At 43.9% G+C, this 23854-nt stretch overlaps 1 protein-coding gene across 6 annotated transcripts in view; it reads right to left on the bottom strand.

Annotated features, from left to right (window-relative positions):
* Positions 1 to 2582: 2582 nt before the first annotated feature.
* The window catches only part of LOC105449629 (unconventional myosin-XVIIIa), a 44411-nt gene continuing 23139 nt past the window's right edge, over positions 2583 to 23854 (bottom strand). For 3 of the 6 annotated variants that reach the window (XM_011688926.1, XM_011688927.1, XM_011688931.1), the window contains 11 exons: positions 10101 to 10229; positions 9600 to 9743; positions 9414 to 9503; positions 6865 to 7224; positions 6638 to 6792; positions 5855 to 5978; positions 5318 to 5772; positions 4867 to 5179; positions 4448 to 4711; positions 3905 to 4242; positions 2583 to 3754 (listed from right to left, as the gene is read on the bottom strand). In XM_011688926.1, coding sequence (XP_011687228.1) covers positions 3748 to 3754; positions 3905 to 4242; positions 4448 to 4711; positions 4867 to 5179; positions 5318 to 5772; positions 5855 to 5978; positions 6638 to 6792; positions 6865 to 7224; positions 9414 to 9503; positions 9600 to 9743; positions 10101 to 10229 — 2379 coding nt within the window. In that variant the 3' untranslated portion in view covers positions 2583 to 3747. Of the gene's footprint in view, positions 3755 to 3904; positions 4243 to 4447; positions 4712 to 4866; positions 5180 to 5317; positions 5773 to 5854; positions 5979 to 6637; positions 6793 to 6864; positions 7225 to 7433; positions 8519 to 9413; positions 9504 to 9599; positions 9744 to 10100; positions 10230 to 10939; positions 14146 to 16400; positions 16762 to 23854 lie in introns of those variants that run through there. The other 3 variants (XM_011688929.1, XM_011688928.1, XM_011688930.1) reach the window with 3 other exon arrangements.

Genomic DNA, 23854 nt, shown 5'->3' on the forward strand with positions numbered 1-23854 from the left:
TACACGCAACTCTCCAAATGAAATAGAATATTGCTTGTATTATTTCTGTAACAGAATATTGCCTGTATTGTTTATTATGTTTTATTTGTTGTTTATTGTTCTTTTTGTAATACGAGAATTCGTTTTTGCATATACGAATCATGCAACTGATAATACTGTGTATTAATCGTAAGAGAAATATTGAGATTTCAATAAAATGAAAAGTTAATTAAAGGCGTTAATCGCTACGAAGACGGTTTTTATGTTAGTGGAGATGTGTGAAATTTTGATTTGGTAAGCCAGTCATCATCGAGCGAACTGGTTACAACTTCGTAGTAAGCCTTTCAGCGATAATAACGCAGTGATAACTTGTACATACGACTGATTTATTACTAGAATTGACAGAGACTATCGCTAGATAGACTAGACTGTTAAATGTTACGATTAAACTCACACGAACTCGTGCAGCTCGTGCTTTCTGTATAGCGGATTAAGTAGCGATCAATGGCTATGATACGAATTATAGCGCATGAATAGGTACAAATCAATTGTAAAATGGGTAACAATAAATTAGCCAGTTAGTTAAGGCCAGCTTAATCGATCTGTTCAGCCCACTTCAATTTGTCGTTCCGGATTTATGCTGCGCTCTTGAAAATTATTCCTTGCATCATTTTTTAAACGATCTTTATATGGATGACGCAAGAAAACTAAAAACACGCGATTTTGCTTATCAGTAATTTTTTTCGAATGAGTGATAAGTTTTTATGAAAGGTCACCTTATGATATGTTTAATGCTTGCTTTAGCGATTTCGTATAAAAATGACATTTCAAAATTAAAACTTACTTACGTAAGAGATTCATGAAATTCCTGCAAAAAATTTGGAAATATTCCATCACACTCGACAATATGATATAATAAAAACGAAAACTGCGTATTGTGGTCATTTTCCTCTTTTTCCCCATTTTCCTCGTGACAAACTCTACTAACTTTGTTTTTACGTTTTTCCCTGACTCGCTAATAGCGACAATTACGTGGTTCTCGACGCACATGCTTATGCCTCCCCTCTACCTCCACGTATGGCGTGGTAATTAATTGGGGCATATAGCGACTCGCGAATGGAAGACGTGCGCAACGTAATGTCTAATGAAGGGCTATGTCGGGGCTGAATTTTTACTCATTCTATACAAGGTGGACGCTAAGTAAGGTACAAAATTTTAAAGAATGATTCCTTTTTAAAAGATGAAAACTTTATGTGTCCGAAACGGCTTAACTTCAAAGATATAGAGTGTCAAAGTTAAAGGAAAAATTTCGCTTTTTTCCAAACATTTCGAAAATTACTCGGGTTATTTTGATAAAGCTTTGTGTATGTTTCAAATTTCATCAAAATAATCCGAATGGTTTTTGAAAAAAAACAAAATTTTTCTTTCAACCGTTGAAAGAAAATTGTATAAAAAACACATATACGTGTGAATAATTATTGGGTCGCTCGTCAGAGCTGTTGTACGTTATTAATCTGACTTTACTGGCAGCGCATGTCAGTGAAATAAAAGATAAAAGTTTTACGCGCGACGTCAATCGACACCGCATGAAATGATCAAGTTACGATGGTAGATAAAATTACACTGTTGATTGTCGCTCGAACTGCACCAATTGAATAGACAATCTGTATATATCCCGTGCGCGTGTATATGTATCGAAGAATTATATCTACGGAAAGAACAATTTTGCTAAATCCAGATCTGAAAATAATTTTTGTTCAATAATCAAAATAATTTTGTGTGAAAGTCAAAATGATTGCTAGAATATCAAAACGTTTTATAGCAATACTTATCAATTTTAACATTCCAACAAATTATTTTGATGATTCAACAAAAAATTATTTTCAAATCTGTTTATAGCAAAATTTTTAGACCTTTCAACAAAATGGTTCTTTCCTTGTAATAAAAGTATCATAATATTTTAAATAATTCGCGTGTCTTTCTGCGAATTTTGTTTGCGTGAAATTTATTCGCGACGCGGCGCCATCGTATATTCTAATTATTTTCGCGGCTCATAATAGATTTGGGAGGGACTTACCTCGCGGAGAGAATGATTTCACAATCCAAATGCACATCCATCCTCGCTTGTCCTCGCTGTTGTCACGAAGGCGACAGCAACTTAGTCGCAATTTAATTGCCATCCTTCACTTTATTCATCTAACTGAGAGAGAGTCTGGCTACGGAAGTGATGAAGAAACAGAGCGCGCGATGGGGTGAGAGTTGAGAGGGAACGGAGTGCGGTGAACAGAAGGAAAAGAGCTTAACTTTACTTTGGAACTTTGGCGAGCAAGGCTATCCCGCGGGAAATCAATGTCTGACGGTTCAAAGAAGAAAGTCGAAGAGGACGGGAGGGCAGTGATCGCGTGTACGCGCGTGGCTCGAGTTTATGTGTGTGATGGTTAATTTGATAACCAACTCGTGCCGGCTATCTCATCTCTCATCTCTGTTTCTTCCTCTTTGACTTTTTCCCGTGAACTTTCCACGTCCGTCGCTCCGCCGATTAAACTTCAGGACGAGGGAGGTTTGGAGAGGGTAGAGGATGCGGTGTAAGAAACACTCTCGAGTAATTAAATAGGAGATCTGCATTTTACAAAGCAATAAGTTACACGAGGATCCTTACACGCGAAACCAAAGCCCCAATTCGAGTCGTGGCACGCGTTTTCCTCCTATATCGTACTTTCCTTTTCTATCATTCCCTTTTTTTTTATACAAATATGAAACGTAATCGCGCCTGAAGGCAGTGGATCGCAAGGATAAAAAGCGCAATGTATCCTTTCCTATGTAAGAAGATTGTTCTCGAGCTAATTCCGCGAGAAAATATACGCGCGGCATGTATGTGCTGTCGAACAAAAGTACGAATACCTAAGATTCAAATCTAGTGGCGTCGGTATTAGAACCGAGAGTAAAGTTTCAATTGATCATTTCGCATGACTCGTTGCGAAATTCCCGTTTATACTTTTCTATTTGAAAAGACGTGAAACTTTCGGCGCGCCTACTCGCATCGAAAATGCTACATTTCGATTTTTTTGTTCGATAGCGCAATACGCGCAATTCTCGTCGACATTTACATTCGCGGCTTGCGAAGAAATGGCTCGAATTTCTGTGGAAGACTGGAAAGGGTCGATGTCTTTGTCATCGACGTTACAAAAAAAAAAAAAATAAAAACAAAAACGGATATGATAATAGCACCGCGGACGCACGACCAAACGCGGCGTGCAAATATTAGCCACGACATCGAGATTTTCAGGGAATTATACATAGTTAGCACCTAAAAAAGTTTATCGCTCGTAGAAAGAGAGAGTGGCCACGCAATTAACTTAGCTTAGTGACCAATTACTTTGTAAGTTTGATTTCGTCGAACCACCAGCGCCTACGCTAGCTTAATTCGCCCTCGAAATGACTTTATTCCCTACGACGGTGAAGAAAGAACGCCAACTCTTTCAGCAGCGCGTTATTCAAGTAGCACAAAATTGAAATCTATCGTGACCGCGTGCCGTTACCGCCCTTCGTTATTTTCGCCAGTCTTTCGTCTCACCGGACTGTGATTCTAGTCTATCTAGTCTATCACTTTCATGTTCGGTCATACGTTAAATACGGGCGGCTAATAGGGTTCACGTTCTATTCGATGTCTCGAATGCGCGGGAGTCCGTCTACGATCTGATTTATTGATCCCGATTCAGTCGTGCCCTCGTCGTTTTGATCGGACTCGAGGTCCGATGATGGCTCGGATCAATCACTAAAAAAAAGAAAAATTTCCTTCTATTATAACCAAATCGAACGGTTCTTTCAACAAAATGATTCTTTCACAGATGGGACGTCTCAACGTTTTGAAAATAAATTTCAAATTATTATTATCTTATATTTTTACGTATATTGCATACATTACCTGTCACTGTTTTCGCTAGTGGCTTCCTCACTGCAATCCAAGTCAAGTTCCCCTTGAATAGCACTCTGTAAATCGTCGATCCTTTGAAGCGCCAGTCTGAGATCGTCTCTAGCCACCTTGGTCTCAGCCTCCGCGGCTTCCAAGGATTTCTCTATGTCACGACGAGCACGTACGGCCTCCTGCTCCCGCGATATCGCCGAGCTAGCCTCGTCGCGCGCATCGCGCAAGGATCGTTGCAATCGTCTCGCCGCGTCCTGAGCGGTCTGCTCCTTCGTTCTGAGTAAGGCTGATTCAGTTTGTAACTTGTCGACGCTTTCCTTCAACCGTGCTATTTGCGTCTGTGTAAACAAATAGAGAGGAGGCAAACTATTGACTATCGTTCAATCACTTCACTTCATTTAACGTTCACAGATTTTGAAAAAAAAATTAATTTAAAGGGGATGATATTTTTTAATTTAATATTTAATTGAAGTTTGGATTGATATAAGTTTAATGTAGAGTTTTAATAAAATAAAATATATTTTATAATTATAATATATGTACCTCTAAACGCGCTCTCGTAGTTTGTTCCAATTCGAGCTTGCTTTCGAGCTCCTTGGCACGGAACTCCAAACGTCTCGTGGCAAGACTGTTTGCTGTTGGATCGCCGAGTTGTTCCACCGATTCTAATCGCTGAGTTAGTTCCGCCAGTTGGTCCTTCAGCGACGACTTTTCCGCTTCGAGCGCGGCGATTTGCACTTGCGCCTCTTGCAATTGGCCTTGCTCGGCGGAGACTTGTTGCACTGCAGCTCGATACTTCTTTAAGACCTTCAATTAGGGAATAAAATCCACTTGAAATTACTTTATTCTCTGTGTAATTTTTATTTAAAAAAATAACGGCCACTATCAAGTTTGCAACTTTGCAAAAACCGTTGCGCACTTTAATCAGAAATCGCAATCAGTGAAAATTGATCATAACATACCTCAGCAAGCTCCTCCTCATTTTCCTCTAATTGAGACAGCAGTTCTGAACGTTCCCGATTGGCCGCATTGGCTCGCTCCTCCGCCTCGGAACGATGTCGCATAGCCTCTTCCAGACTTGCTTGTGTTTCGTTCAGCTCCTGTTCCAACGCCTGTTTCGCTTTGATCGCTACTGCCCGAGCGCACTCCGCGTCTTCCAACTGATTTTTCAACTGGCGTAGCGCGGCTTTACCCGTCGAATCGCCTTTCGATCTTTCGAGCATTGTTTGCGCATCTCTGAGTAACGCCTTTGTTCTCTTCAAGTCTCTCTTCAGTCTGTTTAATTATACGCACATAATGAATTATTTAATTATTTTTCATTCTTATTACACAGATAGGAGGATGAGAATTTTTCTTAGAGTAACTTGCGAAGCAGAATGGAAAAGAAAAAAAAAGTAGAATTTTGATAATCACCTTTGCATGGTCTCAGCTTCCGCCACGCGATCGGCTCGGTCTTGTTCCTCCAGAGCCACTAAACGGCGCTCCAACTCGTGCTTCTCCCTTAAAAGAATCGTCCTTTCCTCATGTTCGTTCTCCAACTGCAACTCGAGAGCTTTGACCTTCTTGTGCGCGTTCCCGCGCACGTCCTCCAGCTCCTCGTCGCGTTGCTGCATTTCCTTACGCATCTCTTTGCGCTGCTGCTCGATGCTCATCTCCAGCCTGAGTTTCGCCTGTTCGAGCAGCTGCACTTGGCCGGCCAGATCATCCAACTCTTCCTCCTGATCCTTCGCGCGTTTCTCCAACTCGTGCTTTGCTTTCTTAAGTTGCACAACTTCCTCCTCCGTTTTACCGCCGAAAGTGAGCTCCTCTAATTCTTGAGTTAATGTGCGAAGTCTTTCCTCCTTCAGCTCAATTTCTAATCTCGCGTCCTGTTAGAATAATATTACTCAGATACAATATTGCATCTCAACTTTCTTAAGCTGAGAAACCGAGAGGAAAAAATGTACTCACGCTCAGATTCTGTTCCACTGTGAATTTTTCCGCGATCGCAATCTCCTTTTCCCTCGCTAATCTTTCACGTTGTGCTTTCTCTTGTCTAAGGTCGTTCATCAGATTCTGAGTTTCCGAATCGAACCTAAATGCATAAGTAAAAATGTTTTTTTTTTAAATTTAGTTTACGATTTTATAATGTAACAATTTTTATATTGTTAAACTTTGCACACAACTAATTTAATATATAATTTCGTGTATCTTTAAAAATAGATAAATACATCGTATGTATATTTAAAGATACTTTTTAATAATATTTCTGCAAGGAAAATGTTTTTTCCTAATTATAATATACACTGTTCCACTGGAATTAACAAATTAATTTATGTTTGAATGTAACGTAAATCAATTATTGGAAACGATCTGACAGGGGAGAGATTTCGGGAACAAATCCAATCTCGTTGTTGTAACGAGTTCGGCTTTAACCGCCATCGCCAGCGAGCGCGTGCTGCATTTAGATTAACAGGAAGCTATCTTCGCAAACGGTCAATCGTGATTTACAGACACACCGGACGCGTCGCCGAACGCTGGCAACGTATATTGGGTGGCGTCACCGGCCTGGCGAAGTGCCAGAGACACTTGTTGCCGCAAGTGAAATGAGAATAGAGCGAGCTACCATTCGATACCGACTCTCGCCGACCATTAGCCGTGGGATTAAATGCGCGAGTATATCTCAAAACGTGACAGAGCGCCCAATTCGCTCGCAGTCTCGTAATTTCGTTGACTTATTACTACGAGACTCACTTGCGCTGCTTCTTCTCGAGGAGGTTGTTCCTAGCAGTCTGTTCCTCCAACAGCAATCTGATATCGTGCATCTCGCCGTTCAGTTTCTGCACTCGTCGCTTCCACTGTCCGACGACTTGTCGTTGCTCCTCCACTTCTTCGTAAGCATCGGCCAACTGTTCGACGAAACAAGAAGACGATATGATGAAGACGATACTCGTCGTGATAATAGCAACAACGTGACGTACCTTCTTCTCTAGCTGTTTCTTTAGTCCGACCAGTTGCTCCAGATCGTCCTCGTGCTGCTGCGCCATTTTCCTCTTTGTGAATTCGAGTTCCCGGATAGCGTGCTCATACCGTTGCCGGTAAACACCGCCGTCCTCGCCTTCCTCGCCATCGGAAGCGATCCCGTTCAAATCGGCAGCCCTTGCGTAGAGCAGTTCCATCTCCAACCGTTCGGTCGTCTGCTGAAGATTCTTGTTAGTCTCAGTGACATCCTGCAACTCACGCTCGAGCCGCAGCCGCTCCGAAGTCTCGGCGTCGATCCTCTCCGCCGCCAGCGTCGACGTAGAATGCTCCTCCGCGAAGTCCGCGGTCATCTCGCTCAGCTGGAACAGAAAAACACATATTGCATAAGAAAATCGAATACGACACGTTATGTATGTGAATCATATGGGTCAACATTATTCCCGCCTCGTACTTCTACTTTCAACATTCTGCATCTTTTAGTAATTTTAGTTGTATAGATATTTCTAAAGTTGAAATAAGATAAAATATAAAGCCATCTCGTTTCTCGCAACTCTATTCGTTACATTACCTCCTGCATCCCATCCGAGGTGCGGTCCTCCGAAGCGCGGGACAAGGAGCGCCTCGAAGGACTCTTCGCTACGCTGTTCGATCTGCTATAATACTGATAGCCGCGTATCATGATATTCGTGGCGCTCTGACTCCTTCCGATCACGCCGCGTGATCTATTCCGCGCGTATGGTAAGCTTATCGCCTCGTCGTCTATCTCGTCCCGGTGACCAAGGCTTCGCCACTCGTCCATGATGTGATCGGTACGTTTCAAAAACTGCGAGATCTTCGATGTCAAATACGACGAGGCGGTGGACGAATCTAAGTGGGACGCGGTGGGCTTGAAGGATTGCTTCACCCTCTGCCGTTCGCAGCCCAGAACGAAGTTGAGACTCGCATCGAAAACGACCGGCGCCTGTTCCTTGACCAGAACATCCTCTATCGACGGCGAACGCGTGCTCTCGCGAGGATACGTTCTCCGCGGCGGGGTCGAGAAGGTCGGCGATTCCAGCTGAGACAATCGGCTTCGCGAGGAGAGAACGGACGGCGATCTCGTTCCGGCGGATACGGATTTCGCGCGATAGGAAACGCTGGATGAGACGCTGCACGGCGAAGGACTCCGTATCGGGCGATTCGTACTACTGACAATGTGTCCTCTACTAGACGGTCTCTTCTGATGGTTGCAATTTGGCGGCAGGGGCGGTCTTTTCGCCAGGCTTTTCGTGGAGCTGGATAAGCTCGGCAAGCCATTGCTCATCGAGCTGTTCCCTTCGGGCGTTTCGTTAGAACTGGTGGATGCCAATGCACGATTCAGATTTCGAGTATTGTGAGAGGAAGAAGGAATACCCGGGTACCTCGTCGGCACGGAGGGCATCTTGAGAAGTACGTTGACGCAGGGATGTTAAAAACGGGTCAAGAATATCAGCTCGGCGTACGATTAATCCAATCCATGGGAGCGAGAGATGGATGATTTAAACTTGCGAAGTTGATGTCGTCGCGGTTGGCATTTCAATCGGCTTCCTTTCGCAGCTTTATTCGTGCTGGCTCTAACGGCCGGAGACTCCGTTACATTACTATGACGAATTGCGTAACGCCGAAACGCGAGGCGAGGACGCCCGCGTCGGCAAGGAGTCGCGATGCAACTGCCTCTTCCTGGGTCGGAACCGCCGGAGGCGTCTGGTGGAGGAGGCAGTTACCTCCGAGTTATTCTAAGGGGAAGACGGTGAGAAAGAGAGGACCCGTGAGGCAGATGAAGACGGAGAGAAACGTGTAAGACGGTGATTCTGGCTATTCGCCAGGTTCTTCGTAGATTTTGTGAGAAAAATATCGAGAAGTAGGAGATCGAAGTAGATCTAGCATTTCGACAGAAAATCTAGGAATTTGTATCTCTCTGCATTCATAAAAATAAAACGGATGAAGAGAGACGGAAAGAAAAATTGCCGCGCCGTAAAATAGTTTGAGGAGATTCCAAATGTACTAATGCAAAAGATAGAAAAAAAAATATCTCATCGTTTAACAACAAATAAAATCATTTATTAAGTTACTAATACGACGAGAAGGCATAAAACGATATTTTCTCGAGTAACTGTTCTTCTTATGAACATGTGTTGATTGCCAGCGTTTTTATGCATTAGCCGCGGATGAGAATGGTAATGTAACGCACAAGTCTAGTCACGATAATAGTTGCGCACGCTCGACACGAGCCGTCTGGCATGCTTAACCCAATTGCGCGGCGTGCGTGCCGCGAATGCCTAATCGGGCAGTTTGAGCTTAATGCATCCTTCGAGACTGCCTCTATTAGGTTCATCATGCGGTCACACGCGAAATCGTTGTGGTAGATGGCAGAACAGAGAGGCGCAATTTGCAGCACGGGCCCCCCGGTTCAAGTAACGGACGTTTAAAGCCACTTAAAAAGGTATTCTAGCCTTTTTCGCGAGAAAAAAGACATTGCACAATTAAAAATGAATATTCGCGTTGAATCATCTCGCCGCCGTTAACTTACCTTCGCCTCGAGCTTGTCATTGTCATGCTTCAGATGATTGCGCTCCTGTTCCAAGCGTTCCACTTTTGCCCTGAGAAGCTCGAGCTCTTCCTATTGAAACAGAGAGAATGAATGTATTTAAGATCGATTATATGGAGAACGTATATGTATTATGTGAAAAATATTCTCTTTCTCTCTCACACTCACCGTTCGCGCCTTTAGCTGATCTTCGGTGCGATGGACGTTCAACAAGGGCGCAACTTTCACGTACAGTCTCCACCAAGGCCATTCTCGCACGGACATTAGCTTCCTCACGTTCCTTTGGATGCATCGCACTGCAAGATCTTGCAGCTGTAAGATAATTTAATTTACAATTCGATCCGGATTGTCGTTATACAGGCTGTCGTAAATGATTACGAAGGAAAGCGCGAACGGCGTGAACGACATCCACCGCGCGCTCTATCTTTCATTAGCGAGATAAACCTCGGAGATCTCCTTAAACGCGCCGCAAATGCCTTTGTAAGTTTAGAGCCATTAATAGGAATGAGATTGCAATTTTTAAACGAGTACCGCGATTTCTGCATTAATCGTGTAAGACGAGGGGAAAGTGTTTGTTTGCAATTTCATACGCGCGCGACTAAAAACTTTCCTTCACTAAATTTCAACACGGTCAATGCGGCGTGTTTCAATTTGGAATGAGCGACCTACTTTCAAAGTGTTGAGTTTGCGCCGCGCTAAATAGCCTCTGCATCTCGCCTGCAGCAGAATGATGTGGCCTGTGAGCTTCTCGTCTCTCTGAGCTTCCAATCGTTCCAGGGTGCCCGATCTGAAGAATATCTGCGAACAAGAGAAAACGAAGATACGTCAATTAATATTCATCGATTGATATTAACTAACGTCTAGACTAACCGGTATTTTATCGCTAGGTTCGTTTTAATTATATGCGTACTTTGCCTATTTGCGTACAAACGGATAAGAAAAAAACTGCGCATTGAACCCGAGGTTCATGGGCGGTGGTAAATGTTAAAATATGCATGGCATAGTTTTTAGCTGCTTTCATCTCGTATGGTAATGAAGAATGAACACATATGACTTCTGGAGCGTAAAGACGCATCGTGTGCCGTGCATATCTCGATTGCATTATAGAGGATATAAGGTTTTACATAAGACTATGCAACGAATATAGCGGTTATATTAATAGTTACGTTGACAAAGCCACTTTCAGTTTTATATATGTTACGCGCATCGTTACGAGTTAATTAAATAATTGGCATTCTTCCAGAGATAATCGTTCGAAAATACAGATAGCGATAGTCACTTTCTATAAAATTAAAGTATTATACTAATTGAAGAAGGGGAAAACCTAATTGTAATGGTAACTTATGCAGTTGTGCCGGAGCTCTTACTATGATTATCTTAAATGATAAACTCGACACGCACAGCACCCGACGCGTTCTAATTATCCAACCTTTTAATTATCGAGCGATTTTTTAATTATCGATATTTAAAGTTAACGATCGTGCGAGACATAATCAATTAAGACGGACCTGTCGTTCACTTTCCGAGCATTTGTCATCGATTTGACAACAGTCAACGCTGTTGTCGTCGCAAGATGTCAAACGACTCGCTCGATTAACGACGACATTCTTCTTTTCCGGCTCGGCCAGTCTGCGAACGATCGTCGAGTCGAAAAGCTTCGCGTTGTCGTCTCGATCGATCCTATCGAAGTACTGCTGTCCCTTGAAATCGTTTGTCTCCTTCTGACTTTGATTCTCCAAGTTTTCCTTCCATTCCACCTCGTTCTCATTGCTTATATGGCCGCTATCTTCCGAGCAGTTCCCATCCGACGTGTAGCCGCTGTATTCATTCGCGCCCTTGGATTCGTTCTTCTTCAAGGCGGGCGTTTCGATGACAGGAACGTTCGCGGGTCTCGGCTTGATCAGAGCCTCCCGCGAAGATTCCTTCGAGACTTCGGCGTTCTTGCAATTGAAAAAGTTCACCAGGTGCTCGATATCGTTGGCCTTCTTACTGACGCATTGCTTCCTCTTCGCCCCCTGCGCGTCATCGACCACGTCATTTTCGGCTCGAATCGCCTTCGAGAGATTGACGATTTTCCCAGAATTCGCGACGTAAATCGTCTTCGTGTCAGTGTCCTGATTACCTTTGCTCTGCCTCTCCCAGTTACGCCTCAGCTCCTGAATGGAGGTCTCCTTGTTTCTTCTCGACTTCTCGGCAACTTCTTCCGGCTTCTCACAATTCTTGATCCGGTCAGTGTATTCTTTTACAGGGACGTGTTCCCTTTCCTTCGCGTCTTCTTCCGTCTTTGTGTTATCTTTAAAAATATCCATCGTCATCTTTCTCCTCTTCGATTTTTCCTCAACTCTCGGGCTATCCTTACTCTCGTCGTCAACGTTACACTTCTCTACAACAATATTAGTTTTGCTGTCGTGCAGGGCCTCTCGATCCTCGTTGACAATTTCCTTTCTACGAGGAGGAGCGACGTCCAGAGACACGACCGCCTCCTTAGGCTCCAAATCGTTCTCTAGCTGCGCCATTAATCGCGCGGCTCTCTCTTCCAGGTTACTTGTCGACGTCGAGATCCTCGATGCGCTCAGCTTCGAAGCGCGCTCGAGGGTCTCGCGACAATTCTCGTAGATACGCTCGTCCGACGTCGCGGCGTCGAGATCGAGCTCGAAGCTAATCATCTGGCCGACCGGCTCTTCGACGCGATCTACTTGCGATAGATCGGCGAGAGATCGGCCGAGACCTATAGCTCGTGCCGCCGGAAGCGGTATCTTGCTCGGCCTGGAAACCGAACTTAGCCTCGCGGGCGCACCGTAAGACTTTCTGCATTGATTGTAATCCACCTTCGGCGTCTGAACGCTCCAAAGGCTGGTGGATCTGTTCATGAGCGTTGGACTCTTTCGCGACAATTCGGCCTTCTTTCCCTTTTCCACTGATCCCCTTTCCAACGGGATTGGAATCCATCGTGGAGATATCGCGAAGTTCGTCTGACTGTCCACGGACACGGAGTTCAAACTGACCGAACGATCCAGGGTGCCCTTTCGTTGCAACGCCTCGGGCTTCGTCGGCATCTTGTCGGGCGTATAAGCGAGACCCTTCTTCAGCAATGCCCTGTCTTCTAATATCGTGCACGAGGGAGACGAGCTGACCGACTTGCAAACCTTCTTCTTGTCGTTACCGCGCGCAGGAGATGAGACGGTTTTTGCCGTATCCGGTCGGGCCTCGCTCGGGGATCGTTTCGTGGGTTTCGAAGGCGAAGTAAGTCGGAACTTCGAGGAATCCGAATTGTTAGAGCCACGACACGGCGAGTTAATCGTGTCATTCGTCATCTTGATAGATATCCTCGAGGTTATCGGTAATTTTCCAGAGCGGGTCGGCTTGACCGGAGCAATCGTGGGATTCGTCGTCCGGTTTGATTGGTTCTGCTTTTTGACCGACGAAAGTGACGCTTTCGACACATTTGGGCTGCTCTTGGCCTTAACCAAAGGCGAGCCGCCGCCGCCGCCGACCGCGCATTTAGATACGTTATCGAACATGATGGAAAATCTAAGATCAGCTTCGATAAGGGAAAAAACAAATATTGTTACTTATAGCGGGGACAACGTGTTTTTAATTCTAGTATCTGCTATAGTAATCTTACTATAGCATCTGTTATCATAATGTATTAATTCTATTTCGTCATGTTGTAGTTTACTCTCTAAGTTCATCTTTGAGTCAATTTTCTAACATTTTGGGAATAAATTAACGTTTGAGGATAATTAAAGTTAAACGGCATCTGTAAACGTGCGCGTTTTGTACGTTCTCTGCAACAAAAATTAATTTCGCGGCTCCTTCGTATTGTGCTCTTTCCACGTCATTGCAAGTATCTTGATTTTTTTCTATATTTCACTGTTTGTTTTTATCTGTATATCGGCTTCGATAAAATCTCCGGTAAATAAATCGAAATACGCGCACCTTTCTCGATATTATCATAGTATTTCTAATTACATATCGATTAAGTCACAGTCGCGAATCAATCAATTTTATGTATCCATCATTTTCAAATCAATCATATTTTTATAAGCATTTGATTTGATTAAATTACTGTACGAATTAATGAGACGAAAATAAATTACAGTAAATACATTACTCGGCGAAAAAAAACTGTTTATAATTAGCTTTGAACTAATTATTTTAAAAAATTGCTTATAGATAGATCGCTTGTTTATAAACAATCTCTTTTTTGTCTGTAAACAAGGATTTACATTCGTTATTTTCACCCCTGTAATTATAGCACTGTTCACTGTTTTCAAATCATGTTCTTCGCAATCGTTTCGCACGATATGAAGCAATTCATTATTTCGCGCAAATTTTATAATACGAATAAACGTGCATTCGTATATGTGTGAGCAACGTGTGGTCGGACACTCGTGGATTGATCGAAATACCGGATTTAATTGAATAAAGTAGGGCAAGATCTAAAACAGATGATGTATTTAATCACACCCGCGAGGTGGTCGGTACTTAAAGTTTAACGGCTTGTCAATGCCAGATCGTTCGCTGCACTTGTCGCCAACTCGAGATCGCACCCCCGATCACTGACACCAACGGGACCGCGATAATTCTCGCACTTGCAGACGTCGCGGGATGAATGGCTGGTTGGAGGAGGGCTTTTTCTCTCCTCTGCCGCGCGCAGAACGAGCCGCGACTAAGTGCCGTAAAAGAGCCGCGTAAAAGTGTACACGCATCCGACTGCGAGAGGAGAAGCTAGTGAGGAAGCGAAAGAGAGAACAGTAGACCAGAAATACAAGAAGGGGGGGGAGGGATGAAGGAGTGAGGGAAGTAAAGGGGAGACAGGTTCGAGGGGACCGGCAAGGGGGAAAGGAGCAGATTATCTTGAAGCCGGTTGAACGCATCGGCCTGCAATTCTCAACTGGTAGGAAGACGCGGCCGGTTATTGCTCGGGTTTGCCAGCTTATCATTTTCATTGAAGGGATATGCGTTTTTTTTTTATTTCGATAAACACCGAGACGCGCGCGCGGAAGACAGACCGGAAGGCGTAACAGAGAGATATTCTCTTAATGTTTCGTTATATCGAGAGGTTTTCGAGTCAAGTGGTATATATCTCGTCGATAGGCGAGATTACGCGGAAGAAGATTCTGGAGTGCACTATGTACTTCTAAAGATAAATGATGAAACAAATATATTGAGTGTTAAAATTTTACTGAAACTAACGAGGATTTGTGATAATGTAATTTAAAATCTTTCTTACGTTATTTTTCGTAATTATACTATTTAATCTCATTATAAAGAAATTGTGCATTCTGATCAATAATCAGGAGATCATCAATTTATGGCTTGAAATTTGTTCGGAAGCTTTGAAGAATTTTTCTTTATCTGGTACCGGTAAATTACGTGTTTTACGGCAAAATAAATAGATCATCACGAAATGCTAATAGGTGCAGAAACTGCGCGTTAAATGTGCTGTAACTTGGTTAATTAAACCCGCAACTGGGATATTGTGTAAAAGCACATTTGGCAATTCCGAGAAGAGACCGCTTCTTCCTCCCATTAATTACATGACGCGCTCGTCTTGAGATAAAACACCCGTTAAACGAATGTCTGTACTAAAAGTCGACAGAAACGAAACGCTGAGGTCTTGAGACATTACGCGCGCCGAAGCTTTAAAATAAGTTTCACGCATAAGTTTGCAACGTATTCTTCGTTAATTTCGAATGAGACGATATTTTCTGCGAGATAAAGTAACCGTTATACGAGTAAGCCAATCAGTGAATGTGGAAACGGCGCGCTCTGAGAATTCTTCTTTAGATCTCTTACTCCGGTAAGAGAACCTTATTATATGCGAAATAAAAATTAAATTATGTCGACCGCACGTCCTCCCGTTTCCTTTTCATCTCTCAAATCGAAACACGGTCGCTTTGTATGCAAATAAAAAGCTCATTCAGAATGAGGTTCGCTAATTAATGATATAGACGACTAAAAGCAGTGATGATTCGATGGCCAGATTAAGCCGTTGGCCAGATGTGAGAATGATATAAGTCGGCATTATAAATTCAGAATTACATTAATCCGAAAAGAAGAGTATAATTTATTGTGTGTCATGTAACACGTATTATTTGCATTTTTTTACATAATAATGTAACTGTCGAACTTGAGAACAGTTCCATTGGCATGTTTCTCGAAGAAATATTTACTGTTACGATTTTTTATTCGTATAGGGGTTAATTGAACATTGGAAAATCGAGGAAATATGTATTGTTAAGTCGTAAATATCGACGGGTCAAAACGGCCACTTGAAGCAGTTACGTTCGAATAAAGCAGAGGCCAAAACCGCAAAGTAAAGACTATCGATCTTCGCGCGGGTCACTGCGACTACTCTCCTGTAACGATCGTACCGGTCGGATCGTAATACACCGGCGTCTCCATCATTCGGCAATGAGAAAGCACTCGAGCGGTTCGGTGCTTTACTTCCAAGCCGATGACGTTTACCGTTATCGAAGCTAACAGGTACCGGTGGCTATGGACTTTCTCTCTCTCTCTCTTTCTCTCGCAGATTAATTAAGAAATCGACGACTTTCTCTCTTTTACTCTTTCTCTCTCGCTCTTTTTCTTCTTCCCTCAGACACAGACTTCGCTCGTGAAGCGCAAAACGAATGTGCTTCCCTACCTCGCGCATCGCCGACCTTCGTGAATTTTTACTGGCATTATAATGAACCGTTTTGTATTCAGCGAAATAAAGGAATTCTCCTCTAAAGTACCGTTCCTTTGAGAAATAATTACAAGAACGAAGAATGTAAGATTTGCAATTAAATTTGAGCGGATTCGATAAGCAGCTTTATTACTTCCGGTGCCAAAAGTTCAATGACACGAATCGAACGAATCGTGCTTCAACAATGCGAATTACAGATTCGAGATTTATTCGTGCCTGCACATTTTTTTTACATTCTCATAGTTTGAAATGCGAGGCGTATGAGTCGTAGGCACCTTTTTCTCTTTTCGATTATTTAACAAACATCTCCGCCGACCGCCCTATATATTGAGACTGTGGTCTGATCGAGTTTACGCACTCGCACTCACGAAACACTCATATGCGCGCTCCGCGAACAATTCCCGAGCAATTCGGAGCAAAAAAACGACCCCTTCGCTCGCGCTCGCTGCGCAATGTCAAGGCCGAGAGGGATGGTCGTCGCCCGACGACGTCTCGATCTCGACCGAGATCAACCGCGAACTGAGGAGTGCAGGCTGTTGCAGGAGTGGTCGCACGTACACAGTCGTCGTATCGTCGGAAAGCTCGTTCCGCATCAGGTGCGCGTCCCTCCATTTCGTTTCCCCACCATGCAGGTGATGTGTCACCAACACATGCATAAATCTCGCGCATTCGAACGCGTATCTCGATCCCCTGCTGCCCGCCAACGACACCGGCACGACTTGTGCAGCACACCTCGGGGATATCGGGTACATAAATCTCGAGATTACTGCGTGTCGGAAGAAGAGCGACTCGATTAATCAAAATCGTGCGATTACGCGTATAATGAATAATAATGACTCTCTAATGTATTCCGATTACGCGTCTCCGACTTTCGACTCTCCGAGAGTTGCTTCATTGTCATTATAATCCCCGCAGAAACAGTTATAGACGCGTGCTCATTTGAATATGCATGAGGGATATGGTATCGAGAAAATTTCACGGATTCGAAAGTGCAAGGGAAAGGGATCGGAGATTTCGTACATATCGTGACAGGTGGACCTTGAATGGAGCGCCGTCGGAGTACCGCCAAATCGACCGAAGACCGGTCCGGACCCCGGCAAGTCTCTCTCTCTCTCTCTCTCTCTGTTGTTTTCTTATCTACCCGAATAAGGCACTCGGCGATTCCCATTTCGTCCACCCGCTTTTTGCCTTTCGGTCTGCTCCATCTCGAAACGAAACCGCAGAAGCGGCTCCGCGCTAGTCTTCGCGAATAGAGATTCAGGTGAAATAATAATTTACCGAAGAGAACACGTGCGCGAGGATTGCATACGTGAGGATTTACGGTTTATACGAGAAATCGAGGAAGCCGCCTTTTCGCGCCGGCCTCGCGAATTTTTCGAGCGTATTGCGGAAACGGGGACGTGGGGCCGTTCGCCTCGGACACGTATAGAAAAGGTCCCTGCATCTCCGTTCCGTCCGTCCCGTTCGGATCGATAGATCTTCGCCGGGGATGGCAACCGCGCGAAGAAATTCGAAGCAGGCGCGCGGCGGCCGCGGCGGCGGTGGCGGCGGTGGCGGCGACGGCGGCGGCGGCGGCGGCGGCGGCGGCGGCGGTACGTTGGAAAGCGGCCGGCGGGAATGTCCGCTGGCCTACTGACAAACGCCGGAGAAAGGAGAGACGAGACGACGCGAGAAGAGAGCCACATAAGAAGAGAAAAGAGCTCTGGCCGCGTTACGAAATCGCGAGCTTCTTTCCGAGCCACCAGACATTTCCACGTACGTTTGTTTAATGGGACAGACCGCGGGGCCGTCTGCCCTCTCGATTATCCATTTCGTCGTAAATTTTACCACCTCCTCCTCGACCGTCTTATCGGCTCCATTCCGCGCGTCTGGTCCTTATGCTCGTTCATAAGAGTAAGGACAGCTTATAAATTACACGACGCGAACGATTTCGCCCGAAGCATAGAGAGTAAAGAAGAAAGTAAAAAAGAACCCGTTTGGTACATTAAGCTCGTCGCACGTCTGATTTCGTCGCGATGCGATTTTCGTTTTAATCGGCAATTATCTCGTAGAAAGTGGAAAAGTACATATTTATCGCCGTTTGGAAAAATTTCGATTAAAACGCACGAAAAGTTCCGCATTAAATGCATTGCAGTATCTAGTGTATTTTAAACCCATTGACCTAATAATTCCGTTAATAAATGTATGCATATAAATATACATATATCATGTTTTATGTTAATCTTACCGTGTCATTGGGAAAGTAGATGATAATTAGAAAATTATGCCGCAAAACACTTATACCCACGCACACGCGCACGGAAAGTGAAAAAGAAGCCACTCTCCGCGTTTTTCTGTATTTACAACTAACGTCCGATTTAATTGCAATATAATGTGTGCTTAACGAGCAATTAGTTCACTAGAAAGTAGAGAATCGAAATCCAGATACGTTTTGTAGATGCGCGGTCCGTTCCGCGCGCCTGCGAACGCGGACCTTATCGGAGGGACATCGAGCACCTACGCGCGATAAGCTCGGGCCAATTAACGGTTGGATGCCGCCGTTGGTGCTCCCGCCTGTCTTGCAATGTTCCGCGCGCTTCTTCTCAGGGGCCGAAAGAAAAGCACGAGGAAGTTACGTCTAGCTTGTCGCAATTAACCGCGGGGTGGGTAGAAATAAGGAATCTGACCCCGAGCGAGGGGGCTCGCGCAGACGACGCCGAGGTTGAGCGATGCTGAAGAACGCCGGTATGCGGCGTTTCCGCTTCCCGACAAAAGGGAAAAAATGGCGCCGTGTGAGAAACCCGACGGTGTGATGCGCCCGTCGCGCGATACACCTGCACGACATTTAGCTGGCAGCTTCTGCGATTATCCTTTTGTCTCTGATATCTTGCGAAAATTTGGCTAGGATTTCTTAAATTGACTAAATTAATTTCAAGAAATTATGAAAAGGTTTTAAAGTAAAAATAGGTTAAACATAAAGATGATGTAATTAGTGTCAAGAAGAAAATTTCAAATTTTTCGTAACATAGATTTTCTTAAAAAATAAAAAAAGGATAAGAAATAATGATGAATTAATGATAATGAATGTAAATGTACTCTAATTGTAAGATTATTATTTGAATGAAATTTACGAAAAAGGTTCTTGCCATGGAGAGATATGTGCAGATAGTTCCTATATTGTGCGACATGTCGGATTCAATTTGTTACTCCTCTGCATTAGAGCGCCTATCGTGGGTGGTAGCAGAATAGATTCCGAGATCTCGATCTGGCTCGTTGCTGCAATAGGATTGTCGTGCGAACCTGACCTAGGCGCGCAAGACTTGTTAGATAACTAATCGCGTTCCTCCATCGGTGTGTGTACATCACGATTAGTAGTCTACCGTCACTCAAATCCCCAACTTAGCACTGCTAAGTGCGAATTGATTGCTGATTGAAATGCACTCTAGAGCAACGCGAGAATTGTATGCGCGTACGTATCGTCTTTTACCGTAATTTGCAGTAGTTAAGATAAGTTGTAGCTCATATAAATATAATGAATCTTTCTCCCATATTACGATAGCGAAAGGCTAGAACAATTTCATCTTTATAGTGGGGCTCTGTCAATACAATTATTTTAAAGAACAGTTCCGTTTTAAATATTACACACGGAGATTGGAACTTGTAGATTATAATTTAGATCAATCGGATTGTTTGTACTCATAATCTAACACGTGTTCTTTCTTGTATTTTAATGCGATTAATCCGCTCGCAGCTAAATTAGTCTTTGCTAATTTAGATCACGTTTGTAATACGATCGTTACGGCGTGCACGCGCATAATAAGGATCATTAATTGTATAACGGTACCTGCTCGGAAGAATCAATATTCTAATGAAGTTAAGGCACGCTCGCGCCGTTTTACACTTGGCGCCCCGCGGAATTGCTTGGCATGCCGATCGCTCGGGATGCGGGACACGCAGTAAATCGAAGGCACGCGCGCGTCCAGCAACGGTCGCACTTCCGCCGTGGAAAGCGTTGGCGCCGAATATTTCGGTAACCATGACGTACGTTTTAAACGAATGAACACGATCGGCTCGAATAACGCTATGTCCAAAAATACGTCGACGCCCGTTGTAAATCCATAGCTTGATTACATCTTTCCGAAGAATTCGACGAGAAACGCGTTTGAGGATAAAATCGGTATTTTTTTAATTTTTGAAAGAAAGGATACGAAAGGGACGATAATGATTTAAAAAAAAACGGATCGAGGACGTGCTTAGGAACGGAAAACGTAGTTCATCGTGATTGCATGGCTGCTGTGACCGACGGCGGGAAATTACAGCCCTGACGAGAAGGGAAAATAAGATATATTACGAACCAGATATACCGGAAAGAGCTGCGCTTAATGCAACGACGCGACGTTGCGTAGAGCATATTAATTCGCGGACTCGCGCTGGTCGAGACCACCGAGCTTACTTCGCCTCGCGCGAAGAAGAGGAACCGGCTGCAGCTAACGCGATGCAAGCCGAGAGACGGAAGCGAAGTTACCGTTTCCTCGGGCGGGATATGTAACTCCGGGAAAGACATGGAAAAACCTCGTTCTCCCGGTCATTCCGGTTTTTTTTTATCGCCCGCTATGGCGATAACGCCGCGAGCGGGCCAGACAATTGCGCTGGCAACGATGGGAAATGAAGGCGACCGCGGCGTCGCGTCGGCATGGAAAGACGAGGCATGGTAGACACCCTCCAAGACGACGGAAGATTCATTTGACGGTCTGGTAATTTGCACTTCGTAATTATAACGTTCCAGGAAATGTCGCCTCCGCGCGCGAACGTCGTTATGTCACGGATAGAAGTAATGCGTGTAATTTAATCCTCATATCACGTTATTTTAAATACTAACAACTTCCGCGTCTGCGCGCGAGGTTTTTCCACCGAGATGGACTTTTATTTTCCTCAATTAGGACGTTTCTTCTAAAAAGCTCTCGTAAAATCTCGTTAATTGCGTGCAGGGGATCTCTTTTTTTTTTTAAAGCTGCATCTCGTGCAGGTGCACCTAGGTGGGAAGAAATGAAAGGCCGAACGAGATGTAAGGAGGCTAATATCTTCGCGGTGCAAAACTGCAAATGGATCGGCGAACACGGCGAACCAGTAAGGACCAGTACGGCAATTTGTATGTGGGCCACGAGAAAGTCACACGAGCGCGCTTTTTTCCCCTCTCACGGGGATATATTCGCGCGTCGAACGATCGTATAGTATTGGGCTCTATTGTTTTTTTTTCCTTTAGAATAAAAGAAAAAGAAAAACTTTTGTCTTCGTAATTAAAAAAAAAAAATACAATAAAGATAACGTTGCGAGCTTCACGAATTCTGGTAGTAAAATTCTGTAGGTTTACGTTATAGTCTTCTGCTAAAAATATTCGCGACGTTGGTATCGTGAAACAGGCCATGTGTATTACAAATCGCTCGCCGAAACATCGGATATTATAGATCAGGCGGTATACGGCGGCAGGCTCGCCCGGCGCCGATGCACAACTTGGCATGACGTCGATAGTTTGCAGCTGTTTCGATTAAGCCTCCGCGGAATCAAGGAAGCGGCCGCGGTATAAACGCGTATACGCATCCACATGAAATGACGCGATGACTTTCCACTTGGATTACAAAACGTAGGCGCTGCGCGAGAGAAATAGTAGCGCGTAAGACCTTTTATTATGAGAAATGAAGATGACTTCAGCCTGCATCGCCAATATTTAATTCGCATTTCTTTCGGTATGCAGCGTGACTGTGGCTTCACGCGGAGATACCTAATGTATCTGCAGGTAAGCTTTCAAGTAGACTTATTTGTAACCATTAATGTCTAGAGTGTCTAAACATTGATGCATCCTCTCAGGTTTTTTTTTTTTTAGACAAATGAGCTTGTGATTCTTTCTCTCTTTCTCAATGAAACGCGCGACTTCTGGGACATTTTGTATCGTCACTATCTTATTTAAATTCCAGAATACTACAGAATAGGCTCCGACATCTGTTAATTTCGATTTCTTCCGTAAGATTTAGTTCGATAGGTTGCTTGTGGAATTTACAATCTGCCCGCGCGAAGAAATTTATTATCGACAGATTATATCATCAGATATATCTCAGATGAGAGAGAAAGAAAGAGAGAGAGAGAGAGAGAGAGAGAGAGAGAGAGAAATCTATGAGATTTGATTTTCTATACCATTCTATATAAACTTAAAAATTTTATAAATTTTAAAATATGAAAACAAAAAAGTGCAAAAATACAATACAGTTAAAAATTTATTATTTAGTTTTTGTAAATGAATATTTTCAAATAATACAATTGTCGAGCTTTTCCAAATAATTTATTTGGTATTGAACTTTATCATATCTTTTTAATTTGCAAAATGTTTTAATAAACTGCGGGAGACAGGTGGTACCAGTCGAAAACGCTTTGCACTTCCTGTTTCTTTAGGACAGGTAGGGTGGATTTCGTGTAGTGGCAGCAGAGGTGAAACAAGGCATCAGGCAAGGCCAAGGTAAAGGTAAAAGGTAAAGGAGAGGCATGGGGAATGCGGGAAGAGAAACCATGCGCGGCGAGCCTCGCAAAAGTCAACGAACCTAAATCGGCGTATTCGCGATAATGCGCATAATTCACGGACTATTTCCTCCGTAAATTTCGATAAGTGTGATCCACGCCACATTTTTAATTATGAAAACATGTATACATATATAAAGATACATATTTTAGTGCGATGTGGATGTTAGATGCATAATTCTGATGTTTTCGAAATGGACACATCCGCGATGTAATTCTCTCTCGTGCTTCGGAATACGCGTGTGTTTAAACATTTAGACACATTTATTCATACAAAACGCGATAAATAATCGAGAGGTCGCGTCTTCGACAATATATAATGTGGAAATTAACACATTCTTTGGGCGTCGTGTGCGTCAATTTTCATACAAATAGGATCCCACTTTTGAATCACGTTAAAGTGGAAATCTGATTTACATCCCTTGCCGTTAAAAATCTCGAAAGCTCGGGAAGAATGGTCGTATTTATGTAACGTATGCACGGACATACGTCATAGAGAGCCTCGCTGTGGCTTATCCCGTGTATGGTTTATCACACAGACAGAGGCAAACGACCGCCGCATAACTTACAACGCGCCCCGAGTCGTCGGCGAATAAACGGAGTTAACGGTTGATCGTCTCGTATAAGATGCACACAGAATCAGTTTTAGGTTTTGCTTTGTGCCTGCTTCGCGCGACACGGCCGTCACGCCATGTAACCCCACCTTCTTAAAATAATATCGCAAATCACTGTTGTGACACGTTCCTTTATTAAATAGCATTCACGCGCCAATGATGATATAATGTGAAACGTACGGGGCGTATATTTTTAGAAAGTCCCGATACAATACTGACTGCGACATGATGACTTGTTGAATTCTCTCGCACAAAAACTTTAAATTCATTCGACGTATTCTGTAGTAAAACGTCTCGCACGACGATCTCGGTCTTGGAATAAAACGCAATTTTCTAGGTGACAGTTTTTTTTTTCCATCAACGCACGTGTTCATGAATAACGTATCAGTACGACGGAGGAAGCGGAACAACGGTGATCCCGCGGAATCGGAAAGTCATGAGTTTCGTCGGTACAACGAATTTGAGGCGCCGACACGAACGGGAAAAGAAATCTCGACCGACATTGTTCTCTCGATCGGGAAGTGGTGCATTCGGATCGCGTGCCAACTGCGTTTGCCTTGCATATATCG

Source organism: Wasmannia auropunctata, unplaced genomic scaffold, assembly GCF_000956235.1.
Source record: "Wasmannia auropunctata unplaced genomic scaffold, wasmannia.A_1.0 LD336074.1, whole genome shotgun sequence".
NCBI classification, from domain to species: Eukaryota; Metazoa; Arthropoda; class Insecta; order Hymenoptera; family Formicidae; genus Wasmannia; species Wasmannia auropunctata.